We start from the raw sequence: 20,526 nt of genomic DNA on the forward strand, positions 1-20,526 counted from the left end.
CTTTCAGCAAGCGGACCTGACCTAGGGTGGATTTTATACTGGGTTTTTTAGGAATTTGGAAGACACAACTTTAAAATTTGGTTTAATTCGGTTTTAAGGGGGGGATTGTATATATGCTTTGGTTTTAAATATGTTGTGCGCCGCCCTGAGTCCCGCTGGGAGAAGGGCGGCATATAAATTAAATTAAATAAATAAATAATAAATGTACATATTACCTATTTAAATTAACAGTACTGTATATTAATAAAGATGTACGTAAAACATAACACAAAGCCCATAAATCACAAAATACTAGCTTTAAAAAAAAAGTTCTACAATTTTGACCATTCATGTAAAAACATACCCCAAAGAAAGGTTTCATTTCTCAAAATAACTATTCTTAATAAAAAAAAAGTAGGTAAAACATCTACAAGAAAACAAATGCTACAGTTGTGTAAAACAAGAATGAGCCTGCAAATCCCAGGGTCCTGATGCTATAATTTAGCAATAAAACTTCATCAAAATTCAGCAATAATTTGCCACTCTATGTTGATGGCATAATCTTTTAGTTCCCAACTCCACCCTTCAAATCTCTCTTGCAACTCTCTAAATGGGTGGGGTGGGGGATAAGTGACGGGAATGAGCGTGGAAGTGTGTGGGAAGTTTATCTCCTCCCTTATTCCCTCCCAGGTAATAATTTAAGCAATACTTTTACGGTTGGGAGCAGCTTAAAAATGCAAATGGGAACTGCTTCCTTCCAGAGCCTTCTTGCTCTCAACTCTTAAAATCCTAAAAAAAAAGCAGGGATGCTAGCTTTTGCAGTATCTATTTAGAGACTGAAGTATCAGCAACTTCTCATTAGAAATGCACACAGCTATTGCTACTTACTGCGTAGGCACCTATTAAAAATGCTGCATTTGCTCTTTTCCGTTGGTCAAAGCTGGTATAATACACAATTTTCTTTCTTGATAGACTGAAAGACTGTTTAAGATACAAATAAATAAAAAGATTAGGAGCAGACCACAAAATTATGCCAAATGTCTCAGCTCACTGATTCATCAGTTAAACAGGCTTCTGGCATGTGCTTCAAATCCGGTCATATCCCAGCCAAATTTAAACCAGAGTACAAAGAAAGTGCTCCCTAACCCCTTCCCCCATATAATGGGAGTATTTCTTCTCTGCATGCAATTCTTTATTCCCTCTGTTAGTCTGAATATTATGTTAGGTGTAGGGAATCAGAATATCCACCCCCTTTTAGCTCATGAATTCTAAGACAATTCTTCCTTTATTTAAGATTACTGTGCTTTAGAATTAAATGTCTAAATCAGGGGTCTTCAAACTTGGCCCTTTTATGACTTGTGGACTTCAACTCCCAGAATTCCTCAACCAGCGTGCCTGGCTGAGGAATTCTGGGAGTTGAAGTCCATAAGTTAATCATAGGCGTCCAAATGTTGGCTTGTCTAGGGGTCCCCAACCTCTGGTCCATGGCTCACTACTGGGCCATGGCCTATTAGGAACAGGGCTGTGCGAGTGGCGGGCCGGTGTGCATGAGCAGTGGGCCGGTGTCCGTGCACACACACAGCTCAACTTGCAAACATCGAGCTGCACGTGCATGCGCACCAGCCTGCCACTCACCCAGCCTGGTTCGTCTCTCTCCCCCTCCCCCAGCTGAGCCACCAAGCTGCAAAGGTTGGGGACTGCTGGTCTAGGTCACATCGAGGGAAGAGGAATTCTCTTGGGCGACATAAAATATACAACGTAGTTAATGTATATCAATCACATAATAACGTTAAAAGTTTACAATCTTGTGGGACCACATTATTTTTTTTAAAATACATCCAACATTAACCAAAGTATATTAGTAATACTGTTCAAGAAATGAGTATTCAGAGTAAGCAGGAATAGTCATTAATTCTAAACACTGGTCTTGATAGCTATAATTTATCGGGGACACAGGTAGTCCTCCGTTTACAACAGTTCATTTAGTGACCATTCAAAGTTACAACAGCCCTGAAAAACGTGACTTATGACTGTTTTTCATAGTTTCCACCTTTGCAGCATCTCCATGATCATGTGATCAAAATTCAGATGCTTGGCAACTGGTTCATGTTTATAACCGTTGCTGTGTCCCAAGGTCATGTGATCACCTTGTGTGCCCTTCTGACAAGCAAAGTCAATGGGGAAGCCAGATTTACTTAGCAACCAGGTTACTAACTTATCAATTGCAGAGATTCACTTAACAACTGTGGCAAGAAAGGCCTTAAAATGGGGCAAAACTCACTTAACCAATGTCTCACTTAACAACAGAAATTTTGGGCTCAATTATGGTCGTAATTTTCAATTATTTTGAAAGACTGTTTTTTAACAATGGAGTCCTATATTACAAACTCTTAAATATCTATATGCATTGATATTTAAGAGTGCTAAACATGAATTTGCATGATATATTATTGTATAACTTACTAGCTTTCATGCTTAAATCACTGCTAATGTAAGAAACTGAAGCCATAAAAATAGGTTTTCTATGTTGCTTTTATTATACATTTAAATTAACATTGCACAAGTAATTAAAAGCAGCTTATTCTTTATTAACTGGATGTATAAAATTATATTCCAATAATCTTGGGTATGTTCTGAAATCCTCAGTGATTACAGTCAGTATTATATAAAATCACCATGATACCATGGATTTGTGTTCACTAAAATTTACAGATTTTACTGAAGGTTGAAATAAGAATAAAAGTAACACTGACTCTTACAACTATTTAGCCAGTAACTTATAACAAAAGTTTGCAATTCAGCCCCTACACACTTTTAAACTTTATATTTTGATAAATTTAAAGCACAAAGTCACCTTTATGTAACTAATTAATTGACTTATATCATTTAAAGCAGAAAAAAAAAAACAACCCTCGAAAAATAATATAGGAAGTCCTCAGGATACGACCACTCATTTAGCAACCATTCAAAGTTACAATGGTGCTGAATGAGGGGCTCTTGTGACCAGTCCTTGAAGTTGCAGCATCCCTGGGGTCATGTGATTGTGATTCAGATACTTGGCAACTGGCTTATAATTAGTGTGATTGCATCCTGTGGTCCCATGATTTATATAATAATAATAATAATAATAATAATAATAATAATAATAATAATAGTAATAGTAATAGTAATAGTAATAGTAATAGTAATAGTAATAGTAATAGTAAAGTTTGAAGGGACCTTGTAGGTCATCTAGTCCAACCCCCTGCTCAGGCAGGAAACCCTATACCATTTTGGACAAATGGCTATCCAGTCTCTTCTTAAAAACTTCCAGTGTTGGAGCATTCACCGCTTCTGGAGGCAGGTTGTTCCACTGGTTAATTGTTCTAACTGTCAGGAAGTTTCTCCTTAGTTCTAGGTTGCTTCTCTCCTTGATTAGTTTCCATCCGTTGCTTCTTGTCCTGCCTTCAGGTGCTTTGGAGAACAGCTTGACTCCCTCTTCTTTGGGGCAGCCCCTGAGATACTGGAAACTACTATCATGTCCCCCCTCGTCCTTCCAGCAACCGTTCCTTATATGCTTTAGCCTCCAGTCCCCTAATCATCTTTGTTGCTCTTCTCTGTACTCTTTCTAGAGTCTCAACATCTTTTTACATCGCGGTGACCAAAACTGGATGCAGTATTCCAAGTGTGGCCTTACCAAGGCATTGTAAAGTGGTATTAATACTTCACGTGATCTTGATTCTATCCCTCTGTTAATGCAGCCTAGCACTATGTTGGCCTTTTTGGCAGCTGCAGCACACTGCTGGCTCATATTTAAATGATTGTCCACTACGACTTCGGGATCCCTCTCACAGTTACTACTATAGAGCAAGGTACCCCCTATACTATACCTGTACATTTGGTTTTTCTTGCCTAAATATAGAACCTTGCTTTTTCACCATTGAATTTCATTTTGTTAGATAGTGCCCAGTGGCACTATATCCCACCTTTATTGTTTTTACAGACAACTCAAGACTATAGAACAGAAACTATTTATTTATTATTGGGGTTTTTAGTATCGCCTGTTCACCGCCCTGAGTCCCGTACGGGAGATAGGGCGGTATATAAATTTAATAAATAAATAAATAAATAAATAAATAAATAAATATAAGCATACCGATACTCCTTACTCTTTCTATTTTCCTATGTAAGTAACTATGTAACAATTACGTAAGATAAATTGGGTTGAGAATAAGTGACTGGCCCAAAGTCACTCAGCTTTAGCCTCATGGGCTAAAATGGGACTAGAATTCACAATCTATTCCTTTCTAGCCTGGTGTCTTAACCACTAGACTACTACTTGCAACCTGCTCTACAGGTTTCCCAGAAACAAAGTCAACGGGGAAACCAACAGGAGGTCACAAATCACTCCAGCAAGTCATCCCCATTGCTTTTTTTCCCCAAAGACTTCCTGGGTGGTCATGAGAATTGCATTTTCTGTAGAGCCCACCTGCACTTAGTGCTTGCCCATCTGCCCATACCCACCTTGGCAACTGACAACCAGCTTGTACTCTATAGTCTTGTCACCCTGTTTGCCTGGAATGCAGTTTTAATGCCTCTTTCCACATTATGGTCACATGGGGTCCTTGCTTAACAAACTGCCATAATGATGGCATTGGGGACTGCTGGTATTACCATTACTAAGTGATGTGGTCATGGAATGTCACACTTTAGAACATCGCTTAGTGATGGAAATTCCATTCCCAATTGCCATCATAACCTGAGGACTATTTGTACCATTTTATTTTTCGTCTTATTATTAGGTGGTAAAAAGGCGAGTAATTACATATATTGTTTCACGGAACTCCCTTATGAAGGAAAACCTTTGTGTTGTACATGAGTAAACAACAAGGTGAGAGATTAATTCAAGTATGATTTTAAAAGAGGACAAGGTCTTAACTGTATTAGTAAATATACTGTTCATATCATCATTAAGAGGATCTAATCTCCACAGGAAGCAATATATTGGACATTTAGTTAACATGCAGCCCAATCCTATTTATATTTATTTAGAATTCATGGCACAGTCCCAAGGTATTTATACAGAACTGCACTATAACACCCAAGGAAATAAAACTTTATACAGCTTTAATATTTCACTGAGGTAATAAATGTAAATCAGTTTTGATACCACAAAATCCTGTTGTTTTGTTTAGAAAAATTAAACTTATCTGCTCAGAATATTTACCCTAAGTGATCTCAGCTGTGGTATTTCATACATCTTTAAATGATTAGACAGGTGGTGAATATTTACGATAGAAAATGTGCACTTATCATGTGCACTTATCATGTGCACTTATCATGTGCTTATCATGATCCAGGAACTGGTCAGAACATGCATAATTTGTTTTGCTCTAGCACATTCTTCTAACAGTAATTAGCCAAAATCACTTTCCTCTAAGAATTAACTAAAGTTATATAGTGATTTTTGTGTTATTAGGCAAAATATGCAAACTTTGGACAGCAACAGAGTTATTTTAAAAGTTTGTATATACTCCTAGAACACATTTCATTAAATACTAGAGAAACCACAGCTTCTGTTAGGGTGTTATAATATTGTGATGGCTCCACTAATTACCACAGGACACCTTGATTGGAGTTTGGCAGACAGACTCTTTACACAGCCTTCAGTTCACCCACTTTCACAAATATAGCATGCCATCAGTCGCTTATTTATTTATAATGCTGCTTCTTTGATCCATCTGGGTATTATGATACAGAAGCATATTCATTTATACAGGTTTGATATTTAGCATTTGGGGGAAGACAAATCCTTAGCGGAAGAACTTTTAAATACAAGTTTAAGGACTTTTTTTTTTGTTTAATAAAAGGCAAAAGGGCAAACTAAGGGTCCAGATGGATTTGAAATAAGAACCTTCTTGTGGGAAAATATTTGTTTTAAATTCTTAAAAAAAAACATAATATGGACTGATGGTTAGACACTAGAGGGAACTAAGATTATAATTAAAGGAGAAGAATGTTTAAATTTGACTTATAAATACAGAATGAAGCAGAATATTCTAACATTGGATATATTGAAATTTATTTTTGAACAATGGACCCGGTAGTTAATTATACTAATGTCTGCCTCTCTAGATCAGGCATGTCAAACTCGCGACATCACGTGATGTCGTGCGACGTATGGGAGCTTTTTTGCCATTGCCGGCAATGGGGTGGGCGCGGCTCCGGTATGATGAAACCGGCCCAGGGGCCAGCAGTTTGACACCCCTGCTCTAGATAGACTCTGTTTAAAAGATCTTAGGAGAAACAAGTTTTACTTGACAACATTAAGACTGATCTGAAAGTGGATTTTAAAATCACAGGCTACAAAAGTAACATGGAAAAAGAGATTACACTGGTCATTCAAAAAAAACAACACCCCAGCTGATGAACCTTCTGCTTTTCTTTTTATTTTATTTTTTTTAGTTAGCATTAGTTTTTATTGTTCAGTGTAATTTTTATAAAATTACTATTTAAAAAATCAATCAGTAAAGCCAAGCACTCACCTACACCTCTGGAAGCTTACAGAGATTAACAAGATCAATAAAAAAAATAAGAGGACATTCTTACCTTTAATTTTTTGTTTAATTTGCAGCAGAATCGATACACCAGAGCCAAGTTTAAAGGTCCAAAATCTGCATAAAAACTAAAACATATATATATCCAGATGAAACATTGTTCAAAGTAATTTTAACAGCTAATCAAATACTTCTAAATGCAAGTACTTTTATTAGGTAGCTACACTGCTATTGAGATCTTTTATATGGGTACTGGGTAGCAGCATTACAACCAGAAATGTGTCACACTATCCATTTAATATTTTCTGTTTTATATCACTGGTTCTCAACTGCAGGTATATAAAAATCAATTGGGAAATTGAAGTATACAATAGACACCTGCACCATATAAATTTAGGCTACTTCTGATATAATACTGATTAGCTAAGCAACAGGTTACTGCATTTTAGGACTTTTATGAGTAATGCAATTACAGATTCTGTGTAGACTCTGCATTGACCTATTATCTGTTTTGCAATTTATTACCTAGATAATGCACAATACATATAGTCTGTTCTATAATTAAATGAAAGCTCAAACTCCATCTTGTAATTTTGCTGATTAAAGTCCACCTATTCCACAGTTCAGAAATACATGAGAAGTAAATTGCTTTTCTATTTTGGAAAAATGTGACAAATGCCTAACAATGTAATGATGGACAATCTTTTGTAGAGAGGGACTGTGCTTTAATGGCTAAGAGCTGAAGAAATGGCTGGCTGGGACTGAAGAAATACAATGTTGCCCACAAATTAGCCTAAATGTTACCAGTATTATAAAGATAAACCCTTGGGACATTCTGATTTATAATTCTGCTACACTGCTATAAAGAAGGCATAATAGCTTCATTAAATATTTGCGCAATTTGCTTTGATTTATAATAAATATGGATTTTGCGCATTAGCTTTCAACTTTACTAGATTTTTTTCCTACATTTTCACTCAAATCAGATGCACATTCAGGTGTAATACAATTATGGTATAATAGTTTCAAGTTTCAAAGACAAAAAAGTATAAACTGGGAAACCTGGATCTTGTTCCATAGTAAATGAATGTATTTACTAATGAATTAATCCAGAACATTTTACTTGTAACAGTATATAATGTTCTCTAGGAGTCTGTATTTTTGTGGCTAACTGAAATGTCATGAGAATAGTAATTTTTAATACGGGGGAGGATTACCTCTAGGATCTGGCAGGTGCCATGTTCTAATACCTCATGTGGTACATTGCCATATAATATTGAACAACTAAAAGCAACTAAACAAAACAAAAGCAACTAAAAGCATTTTTAGAAGACGCAAGTCATATTTTATTGAGGTAAAACGAGCTATTTCATATGGAAACAGTTACAGCCCACCCCTAAAATATGCTGAGCAAATGAAAGTCTATTGTGAATTAACAAGTGAAGTGTGACATGATCATCCTAGATCCCCTTACAAAGAATTGAGTAAGAACTAACATTCCTCTTGAATAATCCAATTACCAGTTCCTAATTCATGAAATAATTAGAAGGCTCTTTATCTACCAGCAATGTTTTCCTGTTTTAATTTCAGCCATCTTAATAAAGAAACAGTACCCATGAGTAAGACAAAGAACTACTTTTAGTTACTTGTAAAGCTTTCTTTACAAAACATCTGTCAACTGAATTTGATTTTCAACAGGTAGCACTTGAATCCTACAATTGGCTCGTTTGGCCTTTTTATTTCAACTAGCAATACACAGCCTCATTCATATTTTTTTGGCACAGGTTCTAGTGTTTAATCAAGTATTTAAAAAGGCTTGGCACACTTATGTTGAGAGTTAATGGCATTTTAATAATGGCAGCTTGAATCTACATCATCAAAATAATGCTGCTACCAAATAGATGCAATGTATTGCTGCATTAACACTAATAGAAATTACAAATGAATAAAATAAGATTTCAATCATTTCAATCCATGAATTTTGTAAAAAAATAAAATATTCAAATTATCACTAAAAGCATAGCATAGACTAATACTTGACATCAGTGCTTTTTTTCTAAAAAAAAAAAAAAAAAAAAGGTGCCGGAACTCACACACGTCATACAACCCGCCTTGCCTATCCTATAAGGTTCCATCCAAAAAAGGTGCCGGAACTCCGTTCTGGGCGTTCTATGAGAAAAAAAGCCCTGCTTGACATACAATCTTTGAAAATAGCCTTAAGGACAAAGGATCTAACTATTTAAATAAATAACACAGTGATCAAAATGTCTGTAATAATAAAAACAGGATCATTTTCTAGCATAATCTAGAAAAACGAAGTTTTAGAGTTAAATGTGCACATGCTTGTATTAAAGCAAATCTTGTTCTTAAATTATACTCGTATGGGGGAATGATCTTGAGGGATGAGTGGAAGAGAAGCTGCCTAGGAAACGATAAGAGAAGAAGGAGCCCACAGCTGCTTAATGATCAGAGAAAGAAACTTAGGAAAAACCAGCCCTAATTGATAGGTGGTTAAAGTGACTGCAGAAGGTTTGTATTTTCAGACTTGGAAAAAAAGCCTGTCAATGTAGTCTTACAATAAAACAGAATTAGCTCATCTGGTCAAGTTACCTGTCTGGTTACCTGGGAGAACTGACATAAATAAATGGGTATAAGATTGCAACTTAAATCTGCCTTCAAAAAGGAAACAAGAAAATGATTATGTGCATTTTTGTGTAAAAGGTATCACAGGAGGAGAGCACTGCCCATGAAAAGGCTCTGATGCACATAGGAACTAATATAGACAGTCTGTAACAGACATGTTAAACAGAAGGCCCAGGGGCCGGATGCGGCCCGCGAAGTGGTTTCATGTGGCCCGCGAAGCCATCCTGGGAACAGTGAGGGAAGGCCCCAGCTGCCTTGGCCCTGGCCCTGGCCGGCTGGGAGCCAATGTACAATTTTGTGGTGACCATTTATGCTGAAACGCATTCAGTCTTAGCTCCACAAGGCCGTCTGGAAACAGCAAGGGACCAGCCCCTGCTCTGTTGGCCCCACCCCCTGGGCGCACACTGGGGAGGTGTCACCCTTTGTGAGAAATGAAGAAATGCACCATCGCCTGGAAGTGGCCAGCAAATGGCCCTCGCCTACTTCACATATCTGGCTTCATGTCCAACTCCTGCCCAGGCCCCCACAGGCACCCTTGACGCGAATGATGTAGAGCTGGCCACGCCCACCCAGTAGGCCACACCCACTCCATCCACACCCACCCAGTAGGCCTCACCCACCTGGCACCCTGAGGGCAACCGCAATGCTGATGCGGCCCTCAATGAAATTGAGTTTGACACCCCTGGTCTGTAAGATAGAATCTATAGTAAATTCCATTATAAGTTATTAGTTCTTGGTGGGGGAAATTTGTATAAAAGAAGGTATTCCCATAAGAGAAATATCAAGATATACAATGTCTAGGGACATGAGCTAATAGATGGTAAATATGGCTCAGCAAACAACTAGTATATGAGGAAGTTAGCCCAGGTTTATAACAATGGGTGACTATACTCTATACTACATCTAAAACTTCTGATCTTCAAGATCAACTCCCAGATAGAACACTTGCTTTATCTGCAATCCAAGGGTCACAGGATATGACCCAGTACAAAGCACTGATTATGAAATTAAAACTACAGTACATTTATAAAATAACTTTGCAATGGACGTTTGTTGTTTGTGCAACAAATGAACAAACTCCCTACCCTCTACCAAGTGAGTTTGCTTCAATAACTCAGGGTACATCAATAATTCTGACCCAGAAATAATAACTCATAATCCTGCTGTATCCAGAACAAAATTTTAGGATGAGCCCAGTATGAAAATAGACACCCAGAGTACTGAACGTGAGAACAAATTAGCTATCTGACCTCACTTTGTTGATAAACTCCACATAAATCCAATAAAATCAGAAATCAAAGACACAACATGGTTTCATTGTAATATTTATGAAACTAAGAAGAGAAAGACATAGCCCTTTCTTAATGACTGGCTCTTAATGACTATTTGAAGTTATGACGGACTTCAAAAAAGCTTCTTACAAGCTGCCCTTGAAGTTATGACTGCCGCACACCTTCCTAATGTGGTCACATGACTCTATTTCCGGCACTTGGCAACCAGATCACGTTTATGACTGGTGGCAGTGTCCCACATTGACGTCACCATGATCTGCTATGTTTTTTTGCTTTTTTCTTCAGCAGAATACAGCAAAAATGTTCATTAGCTGTGGCTGGATTCACTTGACAACCATGTGGTTTGCTTAATATCATGATTTGCTTAACAACTATAATGACTTTCTTAATGACTTACAACCCAAATTCTGGACTCAATTATAAATGTAAATCAAGGATTACCTGTATCTTACTGAAATATCCACAGGTTAGGGTTAAAAAAAAGACAAGCCGGCAGCAGAAATAGTGGGATCAAAGCTCCACTTATTTTTATGTTTGTACCCACTCCTTTGTCTTATTCTCTTTTAGGAGCTCTGACAATTGAGAGATGATTCCATTGTCAAAAGGCCTTGGATATCAATGTAATACAAAAGTGTTATAAAGCTTTTGTACATAAAGTACTGTGCAGCAGATGAAATTGATGACTGTCCTTGAAATGTCATGTCATAACAATTTTCAGGCATTTCAGCTTTTTATTCTTGTTGCAACAACTTACATGACCAGTCTTCTGGAAATGATTACATATAGGCAGTTTGCGATATGCAAAATCTTCCAGGTTCATAGTGGAATGGGTGGATTAGGCTAAATCTCTGTTCCATTTTAATCCTACTGTGAGCAGAAGTGCAGATCAACTGTAATCTCCAATTAGATCCGCGCCTCTAAAGAAAGGGTGATTTATTCAAACCCAAATCATATATAGGATCTAATCAGGATAGAAACAAATAAATTGCTTAGAAACAGAAAAAAAAGTTCAGTAGTATCTTCAGAAAATTGGTGGCACATAAAATAATTAAAATCTTAAAAGTATTAAAACTAGTAAACCTCAGCACTGAGCATAGAGATTTGTAAGCACTGGGTCTTGGAAAAATCTACACCATGAATTTAAACACCATAACAACAAAATGCTAGTGACAGAATGGCAACATCTATACGTTTTAAAATCTGGTTTGCAGGGATAAAGTGCACGTCTAAATTGGTAAAGCTAAAAAAATAATTATTTCACTAAATAAAGTAAAATCTCTTAAGTGCTACATATATGATATATATTTAAGAATAACTAATGAAATATTTCTATTTGCAGATACATCAAATTATTCAGCATGGTAAAATCTCACAGTGGCAGAAAAAAAGCCTTTCTCTAAAAGTTTTCTCCAAAGTTGCCTGCTTGGAAGGGAAATGAAACTGAAATTTCTATTCAAACTAGTGCTATGTGAAGTACATCAAGCAAAAGATAAGCATAATTATAGGTGAGCACTTGACAGATTCTTTTAAAAATTATAGTATATTATACCAGGAAGGAAATTTAACACTGGAAAAACACTGCATGTTTTAATAATCCCACTCAAATCCGGTTATCATAATGTTTATAATACTGCACGCAATTCTCAAGACAGATTACAGCTTGAAAATATACAGGGTATGCGTATATTAAAATTGACTGGGAGGTGAAGTAGCAATCCTATGATAAATGTTTGAATAGCTGGGCACCTTTCATTCAGACTAGTAGTGGTCAACTTACAACTGTTCATTTAACCACCATTCAGTTATGCACTGAAAAATGTGACTTACAACTCTTCCTCAAACATATGACTATTGCAACTTCCCCAGGGTCACATGATCAAAATTCTGGTGCTTGGCAACTGGCACGTTTTTAGGATGATTGTAGTATCCCACTGTCACGTGATTGTGTGACTTTCCCAAGGAGCTTCAGACAAGCAAAGTCAATGAGGGCAACTGGATTCGCCAAATTATTGTATGATTTGCTTAATGACCATGACAAAAAAGGTCATAAAACTGGGCACGACTCATGTTCCAGTTCCAAGTGTAATCACAACTCAAGGACTACCTGTAAAACAGGATGAGTATAAGGAGTGAGGGATATTCACAGAGAAACCAAAAGGCAGTAGAATTTGATATAATGTCTAATGCCACTGGGGATTAAAAAAAATATATCTTTCTTTCAATTGAAAGCCAGCTGGGTGACTTTGGGCCAGTCAGTCTCTTTCAGCCCAACTCACTTCACAGGGCTGCTGTTGTGAGGAAAATAGGAGGAGGAAGTGTTACATATGTTCACCACACCTTAAGGTACTTATAAAGTAATAAGGGTGGGATGGAAATCTAATAAATAAAAATATAAGAAAAGAATAACCATGACTAAACTGTTATTTGCTTTAAAAGCTGTAGCGATGTATCACCTGTAAAGGCAGCTTTCTACTGATTACAAGATCCTGGGGACAGAGAATAAATATCTAGTAACGTATTTTCTTGGAGGGTTGTCAAGAACAGTTGGTTGACTATCCCCCCTTGAGAGAAGGCAATCAGTCATTTTGTAACTGAGCACACAATTTTGGTGTAACACTAAGAACTTTGACTATCAAATCTATGGTTGAATAAATTTTAATTGCACAAGATTGACTTGTCCTCTGACAAAACTAGAAGAATGCCTACCTATGGCAACCTGAGTCAGCAGTCTATTATGTATCCATACAAATATCTTGAATAGACATAGTTCTCTTTCAGTCAACAAAACAAACCTCAGAGTAGAGGAAGATTTTGCATAGGAAAAGAGGGCTGGGGAGACTGTTGTTGAGCTAGTAAAGAAGGCAAAGATTTAAAAAACAAAAGGTCTGTTGGGAAGGGGGAACTGGAAAAGGTTGAGAAATGGTGGCCCAAGATGAATCTGGACAGTATAGGCCAGGGGTAGGCAACCTTGGCTCTCTTTTATGACTCGTGGACTTCAATTCCCAGAATTCCTGAGCCAGCCATGCTGGCTCAGGAATTCTGGGAGTTGAAGTCCACGAGTCATAAAAGCGAGTCATAAAAGAGCAAGGTTGCCTACTCCTGGTATAGACAGTTTAACATTTGTTGCTGGTTTTAGTAAAGAACAATGTTGGCTAGTGAACCTAAAATGGGCAAGACAGTATTACACAACTGAATACATGTTGGTTCAAGGGGAAACTGAAGTCTTCTGAGTGGACCTGGAGGAAACTTGGAGGAGAACGGCCAACGATCCAAAGAGGAAATAGCACTATGGTTCCTTTTTCCTTTTTCTAAAAGACCTCTGTGAAAGACTGAAACCAGACAGGAAAGACTAAGTTCTACCGGACACAGACAGAAAACCAGCACCAGCCTGAAATAGGGAAGGGAGTGTTAGCTGCTGTGTTTAGCTTCTTACATGTCTCTCTCTCAAGAGAAAGGGCAAATGTTAAGATAAACAACAATTTGCAAATGTTTTCAGTGGAAAAATAATTTGCTTTAAAACAACTCAAGCCACTGTGATAAATCAGGCATGTGGGGCAGAGGAAAGAAGCAGCAGCAAAGAACGGAATGTAACTATCCAGCTGGAAATAACTCTGGCAAAGGAAGGTGATGAAAAGTTAATGTAAATACTGGTTTAATTGCTTTCTTAATAAGAAGGAAAAATTCACAAGAGGAACTTTGTGTTATGTCTTGCATCAAATCCTACGAACCCGTAGAAAGCTCTGTAAAACCACACTACATATCTAATATACTTCAGATGTTCAGCTGGAGCAAATAAACGATACAACAATCAACAAGACTGAAACTAAGTCTCCACAAATTTATCCATTTTGGGGTACTGGCAGTGATTAAATACTTGTCTCCCTTCAAAATAAATTGTTTATACCGTTCTTATTTTGGCATATGTACATCACAACACTGTGTGAGGAAAACCACAGGATCCAAACTCCAACCTTGCTGAGAAGTCTGAAGAAAAAAGGGGGATGAGGTAAGAATTGGAGGGAATTAAAAACAGCCTGAGAAAACGTTAAACATCACAGAATATATATTTTTGTTCAACAAAAATCCAGAAATACCAAGGGGTATGAGAGTTAATTTCAATAAATTATAGAAATATTTCAAATCACAATCAATGTATTTCAGGAAAAAAACTGTTATGTTTGCAACCAAAAGCAGAATAGGCTTACAATATCTGGTTGTCCTTTGGAATAACTTCAATAATTAGCTAAAGCCAAGGGGAGCCTTCTAAGACAATGACAGAATTAAGAAGCTACTGTGTCAGATTTGCAAAAATACAGATTGCCACTAGATTTCCCACCTCGCCCCTTTTATTCTTTATTTTTAGAAGATTACAAACTATAAATAGAGTATCAAAATTCTAAAAAATGTATAAATATATTATAATCAGATAATTACTTAATGATACCACTATATTGCTATAAAATATAATACAAATCTATGCCATAGAAGATCATATTGCTTCATCAATATGCTTTCTCAAAAGGCAACTGGACTTTGTTTTTCCTTGAAGACATTTCACTTCTCATCTAAGAAATTTCTACAGTTTTGAACTGAAGAACTAAAGAAACTTCTTGGATGAGAAGCAAAATATCTTGAAGGAAAAACAAAGTCCAGTTGTCTTTTTGAAAAAGCACCTTTGTGACAAACATGACCTGGATGACTGAGAATCTCCATAGACATCCTTTGACTAGTAGAAAATATTGCCTTTTCCAGAAGCAAAAGGTTACACATTTCCAAAAGTCATTCCTTAATATCTGGAATAGTGTAGTTATCACTTTTCCAATTTTCCAATATAATTCTTTTGGCACCCGCTATGCCCACTATAACTATAATTCCTCAAAGACAGTCAGATTCCAGGGTTTGGTATATAGGTAATCCTCCACTTACAAAAATTGGTTGTAAGGGGATTTAAACAAATCTTTCCCCAACATAGCTTTTCCCATTTTCTTTGCCCATTGGAAGCCCACTGGGAGGATCACAAATTTGATCACATAATCCAGGGATGCTGCAACTGTTGTAAATACAGGCCAGTTGCCACGTACCCAAATGTTGATCATGTGACCATGGGGATGTCGCAACAGTCGTAAATATGAGGATAAGTTATAGGTTACTTTTTTCAGTATCACTGTAACTTTGAAAGGTCACTAAATAAATGGGTGTAAATAAAGGGCTACCTGTACAACTCAACATCACGTTAATATCTTTAATATTGAGAAGCTTTCTGATATAATCAATGTTTGCAACCAAAAGCAGAATAGGCTTACAATATCTGGTTGTGCACATTAAAATACTATTCCAGAAAAATAACAACAGCAACAACAACAGAATTGGAGGCGACCTTAGAGGTCATCTAGTCCAACCCCCTGCTCAGACAGGAAACCCTATAGCATTTCAGACAAATGGTTGTCCAGTCTCTTCTTAAAAATTTCCAGTGTTGGAGCATTCACAACTTCTGGAGGCAGGTTGTTCCACTGATTAATTGTTCTTACTGTCAGGAAATTTCTCCTTAGTTCTAAGTTGCTTCCCTCCTTGATGAATTTCCATCCGTCATTTCTTGTCCTGCCTTCAGTGCTTTGGAGAATAGCTTGACTCCCTCTTCTTTGTGGCAACCCCTGAGATATTGGAACACTGCTATCATGTCACCCCTCGTCTTTCTCTTCATTAAACTAGACCAGTGATGGCGAACCTTTTAGAGACTGAGTGCCCAAACCGCAACCCAAACCCCACTTATGCATCGTCGAGTGCCGGGTGGGTGTGGCCCATTGGGTGGGGGTGGCTGCGGTGGTAACGGCAGACTGGGTGGGACTAAAAAGTTCAATCAATCAATTCCAACTTTGCAAGATCTTTTTTTTTTCGTGAGAAGTTGAAATTGACTGATTGAACCTTTTTTTTTTTTTGCACACGGTAGAGGAGGCCTAAAGCGAAAAGGTTTTATAAAACCCAGCTGAAGGCCTAGGACTGGGGCGACGGCGCACGTGCCTACAGAGAGGGCTCTGAGTGCCGCCTCTGGCACCCGTGCCATAGGTTCGCCACCACTGAACTAGACATACCCAATTCCAGCAACCGTTCCTTGTATGTTTTAGCCTCCAGTCCCCTAATCATCTTTGTTGCTTTTCTCTGTACTCTTTCTAGAGTCTCAACATCTTTTTTACATCATGGTGATGTAAAAGCACCAGATACAACCATACCATATGGATCAATGTTCCTGAAAAGTTTTTTGTATCTCCAATTAAAAGAAACCTATCCTTTTGAATACATTCTTAAGGAATCCAACATACTATAAATGCAGTTTTTTAATGAAGCAGCTTTAATCTCAAATCCATTGATGCCATTTTAATATTAAGGACCTGCAACCACTGATAATGGCATTAATAGAAAATCCACATCTTTAGAGTAGAACACCACAAAGAGGTAGCCAAGAGATTCAGAAATCTGTATTGCTACCTAATGGGTGGTTGAGTATTTGCAGCCCAGATATAATAACCTAGAATTATTATTGTATGCTTTAAGTACATATCTCTGTTGAAAATAGCTAGTTGGGAATTGGTAGATAGTCGCCATTTATATTTGCAGATTCAAAGCAAATAATTATTTAATCCAATCTAAAGAAGCTGTGCATTTTTTTTTAAAAAAAAAAGTCAATCAACCTCTAGAGATGTGGGTGATAATGGGTTAACATATGGCAAAAAAAGGACTACATGAAAAGCAATTATTAATCCAGCAGAACTGGGTTTGCTAGAGAATCAAAATCACAAAACCGAGTACTATGAAAAATTAAAAGTGAAGTCGTGTCCCATTGAAGTTTTTTTTAAAATTACTGATGTCAATGAAATGAAAATAACAACAGAAGAGGAGAAAACTGAAAAAGAGCAATTGGCTATAGAAGAAGCAACAGAAGAAAAAGCAGGTTTGCTAAGAAGCATGCAGGTGCAACAATAGAAAAATTACAAGTAGAGACATAAGTAAAATCTTCAGTTAACATAGTAGAAAAAAAATCAGTAACTGCTGTTAGAAATTAGGGTGCCAGGCAGAGCACAGTTAACTACAGCTGTTGAAAGAACTGAGTACAACAGTAGTAGTAGTGGTGAAAGTTTTAAAAGCAAGGGAGAACTGAAATAATCCTTGGCTTCAACAGAACCATTAACTTCAAACTTTAAATACAATTATTTCTCCAGGAGGTGTTAAGCAATCATATGAAATAGGAAGTGAAGAAAGAAGTGAAGTTGCTGGGGAAAAAAAGAAAGGCAAGACATAAGAGAGCAAAAACACTGAAGGATCGGAATAAAGGATACTGTACTTATATGCCATAAAAATGACATTCTTAACAAAAAATATATCAGCCTCAAATTGCTTCATGATATGGCCAGGGAACAACTTTTTTTGAGTGATGACTGCATGAAATTCAAGAGGGCATGGAGGACAGAGTAATGATGGAATGATGTCACCTTTTTACTGGGCTATTAAAATTGTGCATTAACCTTAGCAAATGATCGCCATGCTTGTTTTAGGCTTGATTTCAATAAAAAGCAGAAAACCATCCCATTGTAATTCAGCAATTTGCAATCAAAGCCCAGTGGTGTAGTTCAATGAGGCCAAATGCAGCTCAGACGGGACTATAATTGCTTGAAGAGGTGGAGGAGAAGATAATAACATTATAGATATCCTTCCATCAATATTCACAAAACTTCAAATACTCTTATTAATATAAGTTAATAACAGGTGTTAAACATGTAAAGGTTTAAGTGTTAAATGTGTAAATGTTTCTATTCTCTTTTCTACAAACATTTAACATCACGTTTTAACTGTCAGACTTGTTAATCATTTGGATAGTTTTCCCACAAAAACAATGTATCTGTCCAATAAGAAAATTTAAATATAACAAAACAATGGAACTCAGATTTAATGTAGACAAAAACCCTGAATTTAGTTGTAGCACCCAAACCTAAACATTCTGAAATAGTAATGCACGAAAATTAACACGCTATACATGCTTCAGGTAACTAATCTATAACAGAAGCTGAGTTTTCATCAGCATGTAAAACTTTCATCCAAACTTTTAAATATACTATCAATTAGCAACAAGTACTATTTCTCGGATATATTGAGGGCTTTTGTTTTTAACTGATGCTACCCAGCTTAGTTTCTTAGTTTGCCAATGAGTTTTGATATATTATCTCATAACACATGGTTATATTCTCATGGATTACAGGTGTGTGGATGGCACATCCAGCCATATTTAGATTAAGATATACTACACATTCTTGTCAAGAGAAATTATATCAGACCTAAATAAACTTCTGAACAAAGAACTTGATGTTATACTAGATATTGTACAACAGACTTTTTAAAAATCATATGGCTAGCTTAGGAGATAATATATTAAAAAACAGATTCCATGTATTATTTAAGTTAACACCTTAATAAAAGTGTGCAAGATCAAATAATTAAATCTGTAATTGTATACACTTACTTTTAAACCCCACTCTGAGTGTTCACTTTTTAGAACTGCACTGAAAGTCCCAGAGAGTTTTTACTTGACCTTGTTTACATCTCTGCTAAATCATAATATGGATTAGGCAAAAGCAAGTATCTTTCACAAGCAAGGATATTTAACAAACAAGTCTGTTGTGCAACCCTGGGGCTCTGGCTAATTCTGAGAAATACAAGCCAAAGTCTATGGTATATATAAAACATTAAATAACTCAAGGACGAAGCTTTCTATAATACTTCATGCATTCATGGGAGTAACCCAAGAGTACAATCATGTTTGTTCCTAGTTAGGCTATATTATTTTATATGAATAAACCTATCAATCTAGATTAGAAGTAAATCCCATTTAACTCAATGCGACTTAATTTCATATAAATAAATGGATTTTAAATTGTATTGAAGAGATATATATATATTAAACATTTCAGATGATGGAAAGACTTTGAGCCTCTTATCACTAAATTGTTTTCCACCCAGTAATGTTTAATACAGTGCTGGTGACCAGTTTTGAGCTATTCTTATATTAGTAATAGTAACATTACCTCAAATCTTTTCCCTCGTTCCACCTGCTCTATATTTTGCATATTAACAGAGCTTCCAGTTGGAAAAATGGCCATGGAGCATGGCAGTCTAAATTGGTCTTGGAGAAGGAAAGCTAATTTTGTTAAAGCCCTTCATAAATAATCTCAATAGATACTGGCTTTTGTTCCAGGAAGAACTATCACAGTCCACAAGCTAAGAATAAACACCACATTCCTGTCACTGACAAATAATATTACTAAGAATGTTTTAAACATTCATTCAACAGAGATTTCATAATGCCATAAAATCAAATGCAAACATACTTTGCTTTTATTGATGCGAGTTTCACATGCAATATTTTTTTTAATCTAGTGCGCCTAACACAAACTACTAGGACATGAAGAATAACTGTATAATACTGTGCAACTATAATCTTTTGTTTTTCCTAAACTTTGGGGTAGATGAGCTATTATTGTTTTTTTTTTTAGAAGACGAGCAGATGAATGTCCGAAAAGTATTTTAAATCACAGACCAACCGTTCAAACATAACATCCCTGAAAATTAGTGTCCCTTTTGCAAAAATAAACTTGGGGCAAAGAAAAGAGAAACATCCACTTTCTAATTAAAGAGCTTACAGTACAATGCAATTAGTCTTAAAAATAGCTCTAGGACTTTAGAAACAACACAATGGCAACACGCTCCTCTATGTGATTTAGGATGATCTGACAGGATCTCTCTCTGGTCTAGAAAAAGAGACAGAAAAGCCCCCCGTGACCTACTTCTTCTAATCACTTGGAGACGACAGGAACGGAAAACAAACGTTTCCAATGAGAAAACGAAAGTAAGCGGGGCTGTCGGAAGAAGCATCGGGGGGGGGGGGAAAGAAAAGGCAAAAAGGAAGAACAAACTTACTTTTCATAAACAAACTCCTCATCCGTACAGAAATAGTGCGTGTTGGCTGTGCTTTTGGGTCTGTTCCGCAAAGTAGCAAAATATAGTCGGTCTGAAAAGCAGGAGGGGGGGGG

At 36.7% G+C, this 20,526-nt stretch overlaps 1 protein-coding gene across 1 annotated transcript in view; it reads right to left on the reverse strand.

The window, feature by feature from the left end:
* Window positions 1-20,526, reverse strand: part of CDC14A (cell division cycle 14A) — a 69,087-nt gene that overhangs the window by 48,153 nt on the left and 408 nt on the right. Inside the window, exons 2-4 of the mRNA XM_015831603.1 lie at window positions 20,414-20,504; window positions 6,568-6,643; window positions 868-960 (exon numbers count right to left, since the gene is read on the reverse strand). Of these exons, the coding sequence (XP_015687089.1) occupies window positions 868-960; window positions 6,568-6,643; window positions 20,414-20,504 (260 nt within the window). The remainder of the gene's footprint in view (window positions 1-867; window positions 961-6,567; window positions 6,644-20,413; window positions 20,505-20,526) is intronic.

This window comes from Protobothrops mucrosquamatus, unplaced genomic scaffold (assembly GCF_001527695.2).
Source record: "Protobothrops mucrosquamatus isolate PMUCROS unplaced genomic scaffold, P.Mucros_1.0 scaffold_267, whole genome shotgun sequence".
Taxonomy (NCBI): domain Eukaryota; kingdom Metazoa; phylum Chordata; class Lepidosauria; order Squamata; family Viperidae; genus Protobothrops; species Protobothrops mucrosquamatus.